We start from the raw sequence: 13,181 nt of genomic DNA, 5'->3' as shown, positions 1-13,181 counted from the left end.
TCCCAGGTAGATATTTCTTTAGGAGTGCGTTTGTAAAGCTAGGCAGTTTTCTGGCATTTGACAGGAATGACTGCCCTCCTGCAAGCCTCAAAATATAAACAGGCTGCTGTCTTAACCAGTGGTGGGGAAAAAAAACCAACGCACTTCCCTGAGTGCTTAGCAGGGCAAGAGGTTTCGACCATATGTCATGATAAAGATTGAATGCATAGACAGGTATGATAAAATGGTGTGGGCTTGTTCTCCTCACACAAAATAACACTGCTGTATCCCCTCACATTTAAATTGGCAATAGCCATTTCCACATTGCATTCAGAGTTCCAGCACACTGTACACATGCCTGTGATCCTGCAGGGCCGGGGAACAAGGTGGTGTGGAGTGCAGGGTGGGAAAAGCAGCCCCTCACCTGACCCATGGCTGGTGCCCCACACTGCAGCTGCTCACAGCCCACCTGGGGCTGCCTGTGCCTGCTCCGGACAGCCCCTCATGGGCTGCGAGTGGCTGCAGCAGGGAGTGCCGGCCACAGGGTGGGTGAGGGGTCACTTTTCCCCGTGCTCAGCTTTTCCCTGGGGTCCTTCCCTGCCTTCTCCCCCCCTTACCTGAGTTTCTGGCATGGGGCAGCCATGTGGTCCCAGGCCAGAAGCCCCTGCCAGGGCCTCCGGCTAGGGGAGCGGGGTCAGGCAGGCCCTGCTGTAGCAGGAGCCAGCCAGGGCTTCCCCTGGGTCCTACTGCTCCTGGCTCCTGTCATTTTTTACAGGAACCAAAGAGAGATTAAATATTAATTTTCCCAATTTTTTAGGGGCCCCATGGGCTGGATAGAATGACCTCATGGGCCAAATCCGGCCCATGGGCCATATTTTGCCCACCCCTGCTATAACTATTTAAGCATTTAAAGTTTAATCTCTATTTCCTGGCTTTGTGCCTCCTGAGAACAGCCACGTAATGTAGTTCATTGAGAGGTGGGCCATTTGAGCTGCGTCTTAATGCAGTTTTGGTCTGGGATAGATACTAGGTCTGTGCAAAGCTTTGGATCATGATTCAGATTTGGAGATCATTCGGATGATTTGGAGGCTGAATCTACAAATCTGTATCAAATTGCAGGAAGCTTTAGGCTTTCCAAACTGATTCGAAAAAGATTTAGAGATTCAGTCATAGGGTATAAAGGGGATTCAATGAAATATCTATAACTTTGTTGTCTTTTGGCTGCTTGAGATGACACTTGCAGGGCTGGTAGCCACTGCTGAACATGAAACCTGCCCAAGTTCAAGGAGGTAGGTGCAGGAGGTTTGGGGAAACTGCTCCCCAAATTCTTGAAAGCAAAACTCATGTCACATGATTGTGTTAAGCCACAGTGGGGTGAAAACTGCAGGGGTGGCGGTGTCCTGGGAAGCCACAAAGCCTGCCAAGGTTCAAGGAGATGGATGCAGGGGCTTGGGGGAAACTGCACCTCAAGCTGCGGACAAGCAAAACTCGTGACATGGGTGACCCTGTGTGTGTTACGGTGCAGCGGGGTGAAAGCTGCAGGCCTGCTAGCCCCTGCTGCGGCCATGAAGCCTGCCAGTGGTCGGGGAGATCAGTGCAGTGCTCCTGGGTTCGGGGGCCCTGCACCTCTGGCTGCTGACAGGCAAAGCTCGTGTCATAGGTGCTCATGCAACTGACTGTGTCTGTCATGCCCATCTCCTTGAAACTTGGCAGACTTCATGCCCTCAGCAGAGGCTACCACTCCTGCAAGTTTCATCCTAATCAGATGAAAAACAACAAAGTTATAGATATTTTATTGATTCTACATTATACCCTATGGATGAATCTCTGAATCGGCTCTGAAGCTTCGGCGCTGATTCGGCCAAATTGAAGCAGGAACCTGATGCAGAGCTCCGAATTGAATCACTGGCATCTGAAATGGCTGAATCTGAACCCGAATCAAATAGTTCCCTATTCACAGGCCTAATAGATACCACAGGCAAATGTTCAAAAGGTAGAAGAGAGGGAGCAATCAGAAATGATTTTGAGTATGGGGATGATGCTCCTACCATGTCGTGCCACATAACTCTGGGTGTAGCAGTGCTCTAGGACCCCAGCATTGTGCTCCTAGGGTACCGTTGCCTGGTGTCACTCACTGTCAGAAGTGCTGGGTTTGTTGTCAACACTGCTTAGCATCTGTTGCCAAGAGGAAGGCTATAGCCACATCAGTTTTTTCTCCGCTGGGGTCTTCAGTTGTGTGGCTGCAGATGCCCCCAGCACTTTGCACACCTGGGTTTAGAGTTGAATTCAGAGACAAGCCTGGCCCCAGACCCTGCCCTCCAAGCTGTGCGATAGCTCACATCAGACTCAAATTGTGCAGCTAGATCTTCGTAATGGTCCAAAGAAAAATCTTTTATCTTCAGACAACTCCAGTGCTCCCATTGCAAACCACTCAGTGAGCCCGTGACAGCACAGGATGGATTTGACACCCTTGAAATCTCTAGGTTCCCCTTGTGAATCATGTGCAGGTGTTTGCACACCTCCCAGTGCTAATATTGAGTTCAGCCTCCAAAAGCATCTCCGTGCACCCCAGGGCATCATGGCACCCTGGCTGAGAATCGCTGCAGTAGACCCACCAGTCCCATGCTCCATTTGCTTTATAAATGTCCTAAGAAATGAGTATTAGCTGCTTTTCCTGGTCCGCCGACTGCTTTCAGTGTGGGGTGGACGTGCAGCCTCGGGTGTCCCCTCCTCTGGTCTCGGTGCTACCCCCTGCTTCATGACGTGCCCTCGGCTCTTGGGGTCCCGGCTCCTTCAGCCCTTGCAGACCTCACGGGGCCCTGCAAGCAGGCATGGAGCTGCGTCTCCAAACTCTGGGGTTACAACACCAAACTCTGGGGTAAAGCGTCCACACCTGAAGATAGGAGGGTAATCCAGGCTGACCTTGACAGGCTCAGGAAATGGGCGGATGAGAACCTGATGGTGTTTAACACTGAAAAATGCAAGGTTCTCCACCTTGGGAGTAAAAACCCACAGCATGCTTATAGGCTCGGCAGTGCTACACTGGCTAGCACTATGGATGAAAGGGACTTGGGGGTCATGAGTGACCACTTGGGGGTCATGAGTGACCACATGATGAACATGAGCCTGCAGTGTGATGCTGTGGCTAGTAAACTGTGCAAAACGCTGGCTTGCATCCATAGATGCTTCTCAAGCAAATTCCTGGACATTGTTCTCCCGTTGTACTGGACCTTGGTGAGGCCGCAGCTGGAGTACTGCATCCAGTTTTGTTCTCCACAATTCAAAAAGGATGTGGAGAAGCTTGAGAGGGTGCAGAGGAGAGCCATGTGCATGATCAGAGGTCAGGCAAATAGACTGTATGATGAGAGGCTGGGAGCCATGGGACTATTCAGCCTGGAGAAACGTAGGCTCAGGGGTGATCTGGTGGCCAGGTATAAGTTTATCAGGGGTGCTCACCAGGATCTGACAAGGTTGAATGGTCACAAACACCTCCAGGACGGTTTCAGACTGGACATGAGGAAGAACTTTACTGCCCAAGCCCCTAAGGTCTGGAACAGACTGCCACCACAGGTGGTTCAAGCACCTGCTTTGAACAACTTCAGGAGACATCTGGATGTCTATCTTGCTGGGATCCTATGATCCCTGCTGACTTCCTGTCCCTGGGGCAGGCGGCTGGACTCAATGATCTTCTGAGGTCGTTCCAGCTTGAATATCTATGAAATCTATGAAATCTATGAAAGTCTCCAGGGTCTCCAGCCCAACACAATAACAGCTCTGCAGGTCTTCCCCTTCCACTGCTGCTTCTGCCTGCTTTTCCCCGGGATCCGGTTTCCAAGCTGCTTCCCATCCTTGTGTCTAGATCATAGGACACATAGCACGTAGGAAAAACACACCGGGCTCTCACCCTCCCCACTTGGCGTAACAGCAATGCACTGGGGCCGGTTCAGTCCTGTCACTCAGGGAAAGTCCCCCAGGCACCGATCAACTTAAGGAAGCAGCTGAGGAGCCAACATCACCCAGAAACACCGACAGGCACCGCTGGGCATCTCTGTGCCTGTGGTTACACAGCCAAGGGGCCAGGGGCCTTGTGGAGGACCCGGACCCACGCACTGCAATGGTTCATCCTCACGCATTTGGAGGCCATGCCACTCCTCCTGGCTCAGTGTAAGAGCCACTGATTGACCATGTCATACTGGGAAAGTCTCCTGCAGTAGAACAGATTTCCCAGTGTGACAGATCCCCCTCAGGAGGACGTGCCTGATACCATATAGATCTGCAAGGATCCCATTGTTGCCCTGTGGGGTCAGGCCAACGCTCAGGATCCCAATATTGTGCTGTTAGACAGGAGGGCGTGGTGTACAATTGTACATGCACACGCTCAAAAATCAATTAGGCACATACCCACCAGTACCCACCAGGCACATACACACGCCCACACCAGGCGTGCACACACACTCTAGGTGCATACACCCCCACCAGGTGCGCACACACACACACAGACACTACCAACTCAGGCACATGCACATCCACAATTACCAGCCTGGGCACATGCAGACCTATCACCAGTTGAAGCACCTATACACTATACACACCAAAAGTTAGACAAAAATGAATTCCCGATACCTCCACACCCAGTACACAGACATGGATCACTAATTTGTATATCATACACATGGTGACATATATATTTATATTCACTAGTTCACACACAAACCACCCACCTACACATACACACAGTTTGGGATACTTGGGGGTGGTGGGGGAAGGTTAAGGTGAGAGAGAGAGCGTTAAAGTGTAGGGAGTGAAAGTTTCTGGAACTGGGATTAGAACCAGTAGACTGGAGAGAAGCTGGCTCAGGAATTGAGGCTTGGGATTACTTTAGGTTAATTGACCTTAATTGATGAAGGACAACGCCCATAGCCTGCAGAACAAGGGAGTGATGGAGGGAAGCCCACACAGGGACTGGGACTGAATCCGGAGCTGCAGGGAAGCCAAAAGGTAAGGGTGGGGGGAAGGGGGACTGGGGCTGCAGGGGAGCTAGAGAGGGCGTGGATTGGAGTTCAGTAAAACAGGATCCAACTTGGGGTTGTGAATGACAGTAGTTTTATTGAAAAGGGGAGATGATGACACAATATCATATTGGTTCATTCACACACAGAGACACAAAGCTGCTGATCTGATGGGGTGGCAGAGCTCCCCGGGGTCAGTGAGGCTGGGCGAGGCTGGTCTGGGAAACCTCCAGGTGCCGGACCCGGGCTGCAGCACACGGCACCTCTCACTCAGCAGGGCAGGCTCTTGCAGTGGGGGGTCCCCAGGTCTTTCTATTTTTTTTTAAACTTAAAAACACATTTAGGGAGGAAAAATGTCCAGCACACCTACAGCCTAGGGAATGACCTGCTGGGTGGCACAGAAGTGGAAAGGGATCTTGGAGTCCTAGTGGACTCCACGATGAACATGAGTCGGCAGTGTGACAAAGCCATCAGAAAAGCCAATGGCACTTTATCGTGCATCAGCAGATGCATGACGAACAGAACCAAGGAGGTGATACTTCCCCTCTATCAATGTAACCCTTTCCAAAACCAGTTCCCTGGTCCTCTAGCTAGGCTCTCTGAGATGCACTGCTCCATCCCAGTGGCTGAGCTGCAGCTGGCACGGAGGTGGAAGCTGGGCTTTGCAATAGGGAGGGTCGTTCTGCACACCTAGGGGCATGAGCAGATGTTCCCCACCCAATCTCTGCTGAGCTGGGGTGTGCATCGCCACGCGCACCGTTATCATGCTTCAGGGGCTCTGCAGAAAAGCTGCTGATCTGATGGGGTGGCAGAGCTCCCCGGGGTCAGTGAGGCTGGGCGAGACTGGTCTGGGAAACCTCCAGGTGCCAGACCTGGGCTGCAGCACACGGCACCTCTCACTCAGCAGGACAGGCTCTTGCACGGGGGTCAGTGCTGGTCCCGCAGTTGTAGCAAAACCCCCAGGGTTTTCTTTTTTTTTTAACAAAAACATAAAAACACATTTCCTCCCCATCCCCAACCATTTCTGACTTTTTCTCTGACCTTTCTATCCCTTATAAGTAATTATATGTAGTCACAGGTAAGCTAATCTAAGGTCTTGTATGCTATTATTGTAATAAGCCCCTTTTTATTGTAACAGACTGCTGATGTGGGCTCACCAGACTGGTTTGAGATACCTACCCTGGGCTAGAAACAGTGCCGTGAACTGTGAGCCAGCCCCAGAGTGGAGCAGGGGCGCCCTGCCCTGGGGAAAGGAGAAGCCAATTGAAAGAAGGGGTTTTCAATCCCTCATTCGCATGGAAGGGGGATGGCTGGAGCGGGGGGCCCGCCACCCGGAGCCCTGGTTGTCCGGTTTGCAAGCCAGGGAGGGACTGCTGGAGGGGATAAAAGCAGCAGCCAAACTGGCCTGTGGGGCTGCTGACAGTGACTGTGGGGAACGACGCAGGAGGCCTAGGAAGAGCTGGGGTGAGCTGACCCAGCCGAGGGAGCAGAGAGACCCCTCCGAAGAGCCTCAGTGGCCCTGTGCGAAGAAGGCAGCGGTAGTCAGCCATTCCCCCAGCCCTGCAGCAGAGAGGGAACGGCGGCCGGGTGATGGAGGAGTGACTTGCACGGGAGGAAGAGCTCACGACCAGCTGTATCTGCCCAATGCCAGCAGCATGACACAAGCTCATTTTTTTCTCACTTCTCAAAAAACAGCACTTGCGGTGTCCTCTGGGAGCAGCCATTCAGGGCAGAGTTGTTCTGCATCCACCAAGAAGTCAAGAGACCTGTGTCCAGTGCCTCCGGCTCTCTCCTCCGCACCATGAAAGCACCCGTCATCCTCTTCATCCTCTTGGCTTTCCTAGACCAAGGTGAGTCTCCTGGCACCGAGGCTGCATGACAGGGGAGAGGACTAGCCCTGGGCCGGCTCCAAAAGTTCGCCGGGAGGGGAGTGCGGGTGCCGAGACAGGGATGTGACCAGGAAGGTGGATGGGAGGAGAAGGCAGCTGGAGTTTCCCACTGAAAGGTTATATCTGCAAGGGGTGACTCTGGTCCCCTGCCCAGGATGGAGCAAGTGAAGCGCTGGGCTGCTCCGAGGAGAAGCAGGGAGTCCTCCCATCCCGGGCCCTCGCACCCAGAGCAGCTGGCGAGAGGCCCTGACCCTTTTGTGCCGCGCTGAGCCCAGCAGTGGCGGCGCCTGTTCCCACTCCCTGCAGCAGTCAGGGCCGTGCCTCCCTTTGCCTTTCTACCCCGGCTGCTCCTCAGATCAGGGCACAGGCACGATCCCAGGCACCAACCTGCGGCAGTGTGGGGAGATCTCAGCAGCCGGAAGGAATTTAATTTCTGGATCCCCTCAAAGCAGCGAAGATGGTTTCATGCCCAGCTTCCCAGCTGCAGATGTAGGAAGATCCTGGCACACGCTGCCTGCAGGAAGGCAATGGCTGGATCTTCACCGGGGGTTGTCAAGCAGATCAACAACAGGAATTAGCAAATAGCAAATAAAACGTGAGAAATGTAGGAAGGAACTGGGGCAAATGTAGGGCAAACGGGGAGGAAGAAAAGAGAAGGGATTTCTGTGGCTCCTTGCCAAGCTCCAGTCTGTGCAATGGCAGCAGGTGCGGTGCGGCATTGCCCAGCTCTCTGCAGCTTTGCTCAAGTGCCAGCGTGACATGCCTGGTTTGTGTCCCAAGCTGTGCAGATCCATGGAAGGAAGGATCTCTGTGCCGGGTCACTGAGGAGGGCTGCCTGAGGCTGGCATGCTCTTTGGCTGCATGTAGTGATAAAACAGCTCTGTGGGCATCTTGCAAAAGCCAGGACTCCAGGAAATCACGGGGGTTGAATGTGACCACGGGAGGCAGAGCTCGCAACTCAGCAGACCTCTGAAGCTTTTAAACTAAACTAAAGGTCAGATTCAAAATCACCCAGACATCCCAATCTGAGCTCCCAGATGAACATATGGTGTCCTCTGAGCCACTGCTTTCTCTAGACCAGGCTCCAGGCACAGCCACGGGACCTGGGCGGGAGGACACCGGCATTGCCAAAGCTCGTGCTGCCACATGCGATTGAATCATGCTAAGGTTTTGAGTAAGACCCAGCCCAGGATGGAAGTAGGATGCTAAAAATTACATGCCAAGTTGGCAAGTGCAGCAATTTCCATGGAACTTAGGCCTTAAAATCTATATATGGTAGAAATATAAGCTTGAAATATAATTGGAGCTATTGATGGAAAAGCTGCAAAAGTGAAGGTATAAAAGGAGAAATGTTGAATGTGCAAGCATGCTGTGGGAGACAGAGGTAGCTGCTGTGTTTTTTGCCTGTGGAACTTGGGCCAGAAGACAGCAAGGAAGATCAAGCACCCAGCTAGCAGAGGAGCAGGGACTCCTCTACCCTTATGAGGATGGCTCAGCTGATGAAAGACCAGTGCTAGGAAGCTCTTATCTCACCTGTGAAGTTGAATATATATATTTGTGACGGACTAGCTGGCAGTGACCTAGCCCAGGGGTTTTGAAAGGGCAAAAGATGAATGGAGGACTTGGGATTTCCTTTCTTCACCAATCTGGTAATGATTTGGCCCACAGGTTTTGAAGGGGTAAAAGATGATTGGAGGACTGATTGGCCCCGTGGGTCACCTGGAGGGGGATAAAAGGGGCAGCATGGCTGACTCAGGGGAGAGATGAGAGAGGGACCACAAGGAAGGAATCTCAAAGAGCTGGCAAAGAGCTGGACCCGCGGGGCGGGAGCAGTCGCCCCAGAAGAGCCTAAAAGAGCAAGACCTGCAGGCAGCAGTTGGACCCTCAGCAGTGCGGCGTGCACCTGGCAGGAGAGGCTCCTTGCTGGGCCCTATATTCCTTATTATTTGACGTTTTGTGCTTTGTGCCTTTTATATTTCCCCAACCAGTATTGGTTGTTCTGCTGTTTGTGTTTTATATTTTGTTAACCCTGTCTTTTGTCAACTGGATGAATATGTCCATGATTGTAAGTGCCTAACCTTTGTTGAATCCACCCCCTCCGGGGCATTGTAGTGTCCCCTATACCCCCCTGGTTTATACTGCTTATGTTCCCGTATTGTTCTCTCATTAAAAGGTATATGGTAAAGTCCCCATTGGTGGTCTGGCTCTGCTCTGCAGGGGGAGGAAGGTCCCTACACCTCCCACAGCGCTTGTGCACCTGCTCTGATCCCTTCAATTGGAGAGGCGGTACCTCTTGGAGTACCGCCCGGGTTACATATTCTTAGAGGAAGCCTGTACAGTCTGGCGGTTATGAATGAAGCTTGCTTGGTACCATAATTGGAGGAGTTGCTGTGTGGGACCCCGAGGTGCCGCGATAAAGAAGTGGAGGAAGTCACACTTTCCAGGGTCAAGGATGCGCAGTGTCATTCTCTACTGTCTCTCGTTGGGATCCCAACCGGGACGCAGGGACGCTGCCAGGGCTGTGCCTGCACCACTGGTGTTGGGGCCAAATGAAGCAAGGATCATGGTCCAGGCCCCCTTCATGTCCCAAACAGGAGCACCTGGCCCACGACTGGTGGGAGATGCCTGCCCAGATCACCATGTCAGCGAGTCCTTCCCGTTCCTGCCGAATCCCTGGTCCTGGGTGCTCTCATGCAGGACATGGCCCAACTGGCCCCAGAGGGGATCCAGGGGACCTGGGGTTTCTGCCTTGAGTGAAGAGGACTCCTGTGCCCTTCTGAGGAAGGCTCAGGGCTTCATGGCAGGGCAGGAGCAGGAGGAGTGACATGCATGGGAGGAAGAGCTCATGACCAGCTGTATCTCAGCAGGAGACATAAGAAGCAAAGCCCCAGGGACCTCTAGCAGAAAGATGCCTTCCAGGTGCCAGTTGGGATGATGCCAACTCATTGCCCCATTAACAGAGATGCTGGAGAAGGCTCAGGAAACTCAGTCTTTCTTCCCAGGCTGCTCAGGAGATGCCCTGTGCTCATCATGCAAAGCAGAGAGGCCAAGTCCCTGTCCTTAATTAAGGCATCAGTGCACTCTCAGCTGAGGTGGCTCCGCAGAAACAGAGCTGCACACATCATGGCACTTCCACTTCTCATTTTCTCAAAACAGCACTTGCGGTGTCCTCTGAGCGCTCCCGTTCAGGGCAGAGTTGTTCTGGATCCACCAAGAAGTCAAGAGACCTGTGGCCAGTGCCTCTGACTCTCTCCTCCGCCCCATGAAAGCACCCGTCATCCTCTACGTCCTCTTGGCTTTCCTAGACCAAGGTGAGTCTCCTGGCACCGAGGCTGCATGACAGGGGAGCAGACTAGCTGCGCAGGACCCCACTGCCCAATAAATACAAATTAAATACAAATTAACACTTGTTCTCTTGTATCGCTGTTTAGGAGCCACAGGTCTTTCAGTCCATCGGTGTCATCGGCATCTTGTGGATTTAAATAAATTTCGTACACTACAGAATAACTTTAACTGAAATACATGTACCTATTTTGATTCTTTTAAAATTGTATTTTATATACCACTGTACTAAGACGGTTAATGATGGACACTAGCCCAATTCACTTGGAATCCAAAGTATGTTTCTTTTCTATCTCAGTTACAAATACATAACTGATCATTAATTTTCCATAAAATGGGTTGCCAATAATTTTTTTTTGTGCTAACCATTTATACATGTCGTAGTTAGTGGTATTTTCCACATTAAACTGATTCATGTTTTTTACCAACTTCACGGGCAGTCCACTTTGTATTTTGTTTAATCAATTAAGAGTTTCCTTACTACTTTATACAAATACTGATGTGCTAGGTTTATTAACTTTTTTTTTTGTATAAAACTATGGGTTAATGCAGTTTTCACACACATCCTGGTAAGATGGTGCTATAAATAATATCTAAATACAAATGGGATTCCCTTTGTAGTCTTATAAACGTGTTATCAGGTTGCTTACTAAATGCACACATTGGTACTTTTTTTCTAAAGGCCATTTTGCTAAACAAGCACGCTTTACAACTTAACACTTTTATATGAATTGCTGTCTTGTTTTAAAGATGAGAACAGCTTTCCAGTCCAACTGGACGGAAGTGCTCTGCTCTGGGACCCACAGACAGATTTCATTTTGAGGGAGACTATTACCAATCAAGTTTGTCACATCTGTATGATATTCATACACATCTACACCTTTTCCAACTTCAAATAAATGAATCCATTAAATAAACAAAACCCCACAACAGGACAAACGACACAAAACAGACAGACAAAACTATTTTGCTGGGATGATAACACCATGGCTTAGGTGAAGAAAACACTGTTGATGCCCCGTAGTTCCTAGTCACCTTTGACACTAGATCAGATTTGACACTATCGCTTCTGCAAAAGAGAGAGGAAAGAAAAACCAACCAAACACACCACCCTGCCAAGGAAAACTCCTTGCAGTAAAATATTATTCATATTTACACATTTACAGTGCTGAGCTGTACCAAGTTTTTATAAGTGCCTCCCCCCTTCTCTTTCTTTCTTTTAAATTTTCTTTATTTTTCCTTAAGTTGTTAATACTTTTAGGTCATACCCAGGACTGAACTTTCTACTCTCCTGCTATCTGCTATGGTCTTCTTTCATTCTCATGGGCACAGGTTTCCACCTTTGGGCAACCTGGCCCCTTCTTGGCCGGTTGAGATCGCAGGCTCCCAGCTCAGGCAGCTCTAGCAGTGGTCTTTTCTCTGTGCCCCTTCTCTGGACTGCCAGGTCACCTGGTCTTCTAGGGCCTTGCAGACCCCTCTTCGATTGCTCTCTCTTTCGGCTCCCCCCACAGCCTTTGGGCTCACTCAGTCTTATTTTCTCCTGATCTAACCACTTCTGGAGTCCACGCCACTGACTCTGCCTCACACGCCTTTTAGACCGAGTCCCTGGCTTTCCATGCTTTTACTACCTCTGGCTGGGCTCAGGTCTTTAGCACCCACACTCAATTCCTCTCTGCACTCTGCGAGTCTCTTTTCAAACACGCTCAGAGATCTTCCACTTTTCAGCAGGTCTCTGGGTCTAGCAGTTCTCTTTCAGCTGTGATGGCAATACTTTCTCCAGCAGATCTCTCTTTCTAGCAGCTCTCTGGAATACTAGCATTTCCTTTTAGGTCCTACCCAACTTCCAGCTTTCCATCCCTTTAACAGATCTTAACCGTAACCTTTTCTAGGCTACAAACTTTGCAATCCATTCTCATTAGTGGCCCTTTCTTGTTTTGCTCTCTGCAAACCAATCCCGGCAGCAAATCTTGATTTCTCTGTCTTTTTTTTTTTTTTTTTTAAACAGCTGCACACTCTGTGCTGGACTTTATAACCCGGGCGGTACTCCAAAAGGTACCCCCTCTCCAATTGAAGGGATCAAAGCAGGTGTACAAGCGCTGTGGGAGGTGTAGGGACTCTCCTCCCCCTATCGAGCAGAGCCAGACCACCACTGAGGACTTAGGCATATGCCTTTTAATGAGGGAACAATACTGGGGACATAACAGGCATAATCTGGGGGTAGAGTGGACACCACAATGCCCCAATGGGCAGGATTCAACAAAGGTGAGACACTTACAATCGGTGGCAAAAGACAGGGTTAACAAAATACAAAACACAAACAGCAGAGCAACCAGTACTGGTTGGGGAAATATAAAAAGGCACAAAATACAAACTGTCAAAGGACAAAGAAATAGAGGGCCTAGGTACCTGGAGGGGGAGGAAGGTGGAAAACATAGGGGCTCCTTCCCACTGTAAGAGGAATTTCCCCTTGTTAGCTCACTCACCCAAGTCACCAAAGCTAGGACTTAAACTCAGATGTCCCACGTGGTAGGCAGGAACTCTGCCACAGCCACCAGTGCTCATACTGCTCTAAGGTGCTAGGGGTCTTGACCTTCCAGGAGCCCCGGCCTCACGTCGAGCTGCCTGGCCTCTGATTGGAGGAGCTGGAAGCAGAGCTGGGGACCCCTCAGGTCGCTGCTCAGATCCTTGTGTCGGGACCGAGGGGCAGTTTAAGGCTATGGCCAGTAGCCCGGACCGCAAGGTGGGGTTTTTCCACGATGGAATAGAGTTAGGCACGGAAGCGTATTGGTTGCAAAAGAAAACTTTACTCACACCGTCGATGGTCGCAGTGCAGGAAGATAACTTGCTTGAATTACAGTTGCAAAATAAACAGGGGAACCGTACCGAACCAAACTGAGATGAGACGTCGAAGCACGACTCCACGAACGCTGAACTCGAGGGTACGTCACTATATATATATATA

General features: G+C 50.8%; 1 protein-coding gene across 2 annotated transcripts in view; it reads left to right on the top strand.

The window, feature by feature from the left end:
* The first annotated feature begins 6,690 nt into the window (after positions 1-6,690).
* Positions 6,691-13,181, top strand: part of LOC102378761 (phospholipase A2 inhibitor subunit gamma B-like) — a 37,072-nt gene continuing 30,581 nt past the window's right edge. The window contains exons 1-2 of one of the 2 annotated variants that reach the window (XM_025195625.1): positions 6,691-6,838; positions 10,034-10,188. In XM_025195625.1, the coding sequence (XP_025051410.1) occupies positions 10,140-10,188 (49 nt within the window). In that variant the 5' untranslated portion in view covers positions 6,691-6,838; positions 10,034-10,139. The remainder of the gene's footprint in view (positions 6,839-10,033; positions 10,189-13,181) is intronic. The other variant, XM_025195623.1, reaches the window with a different exon arrangement.

Source organism: Alligator sinensis, unplaced genomic scaffold, assembly GCF_000455745.1.
Source record: "Alligator sinensis unplaced genomic scaffold, ASM45574v1 scaffold1870_1, whole genome shotgun sequence".
NCBI lineage: Eukaryota > Metazoa > Chordata > Crocodylia > Alligatoridae > Alligator > Alligator sinensis.
This window is presented reverse-complemented; position numbering and strand designations above follow the sequence as displayed.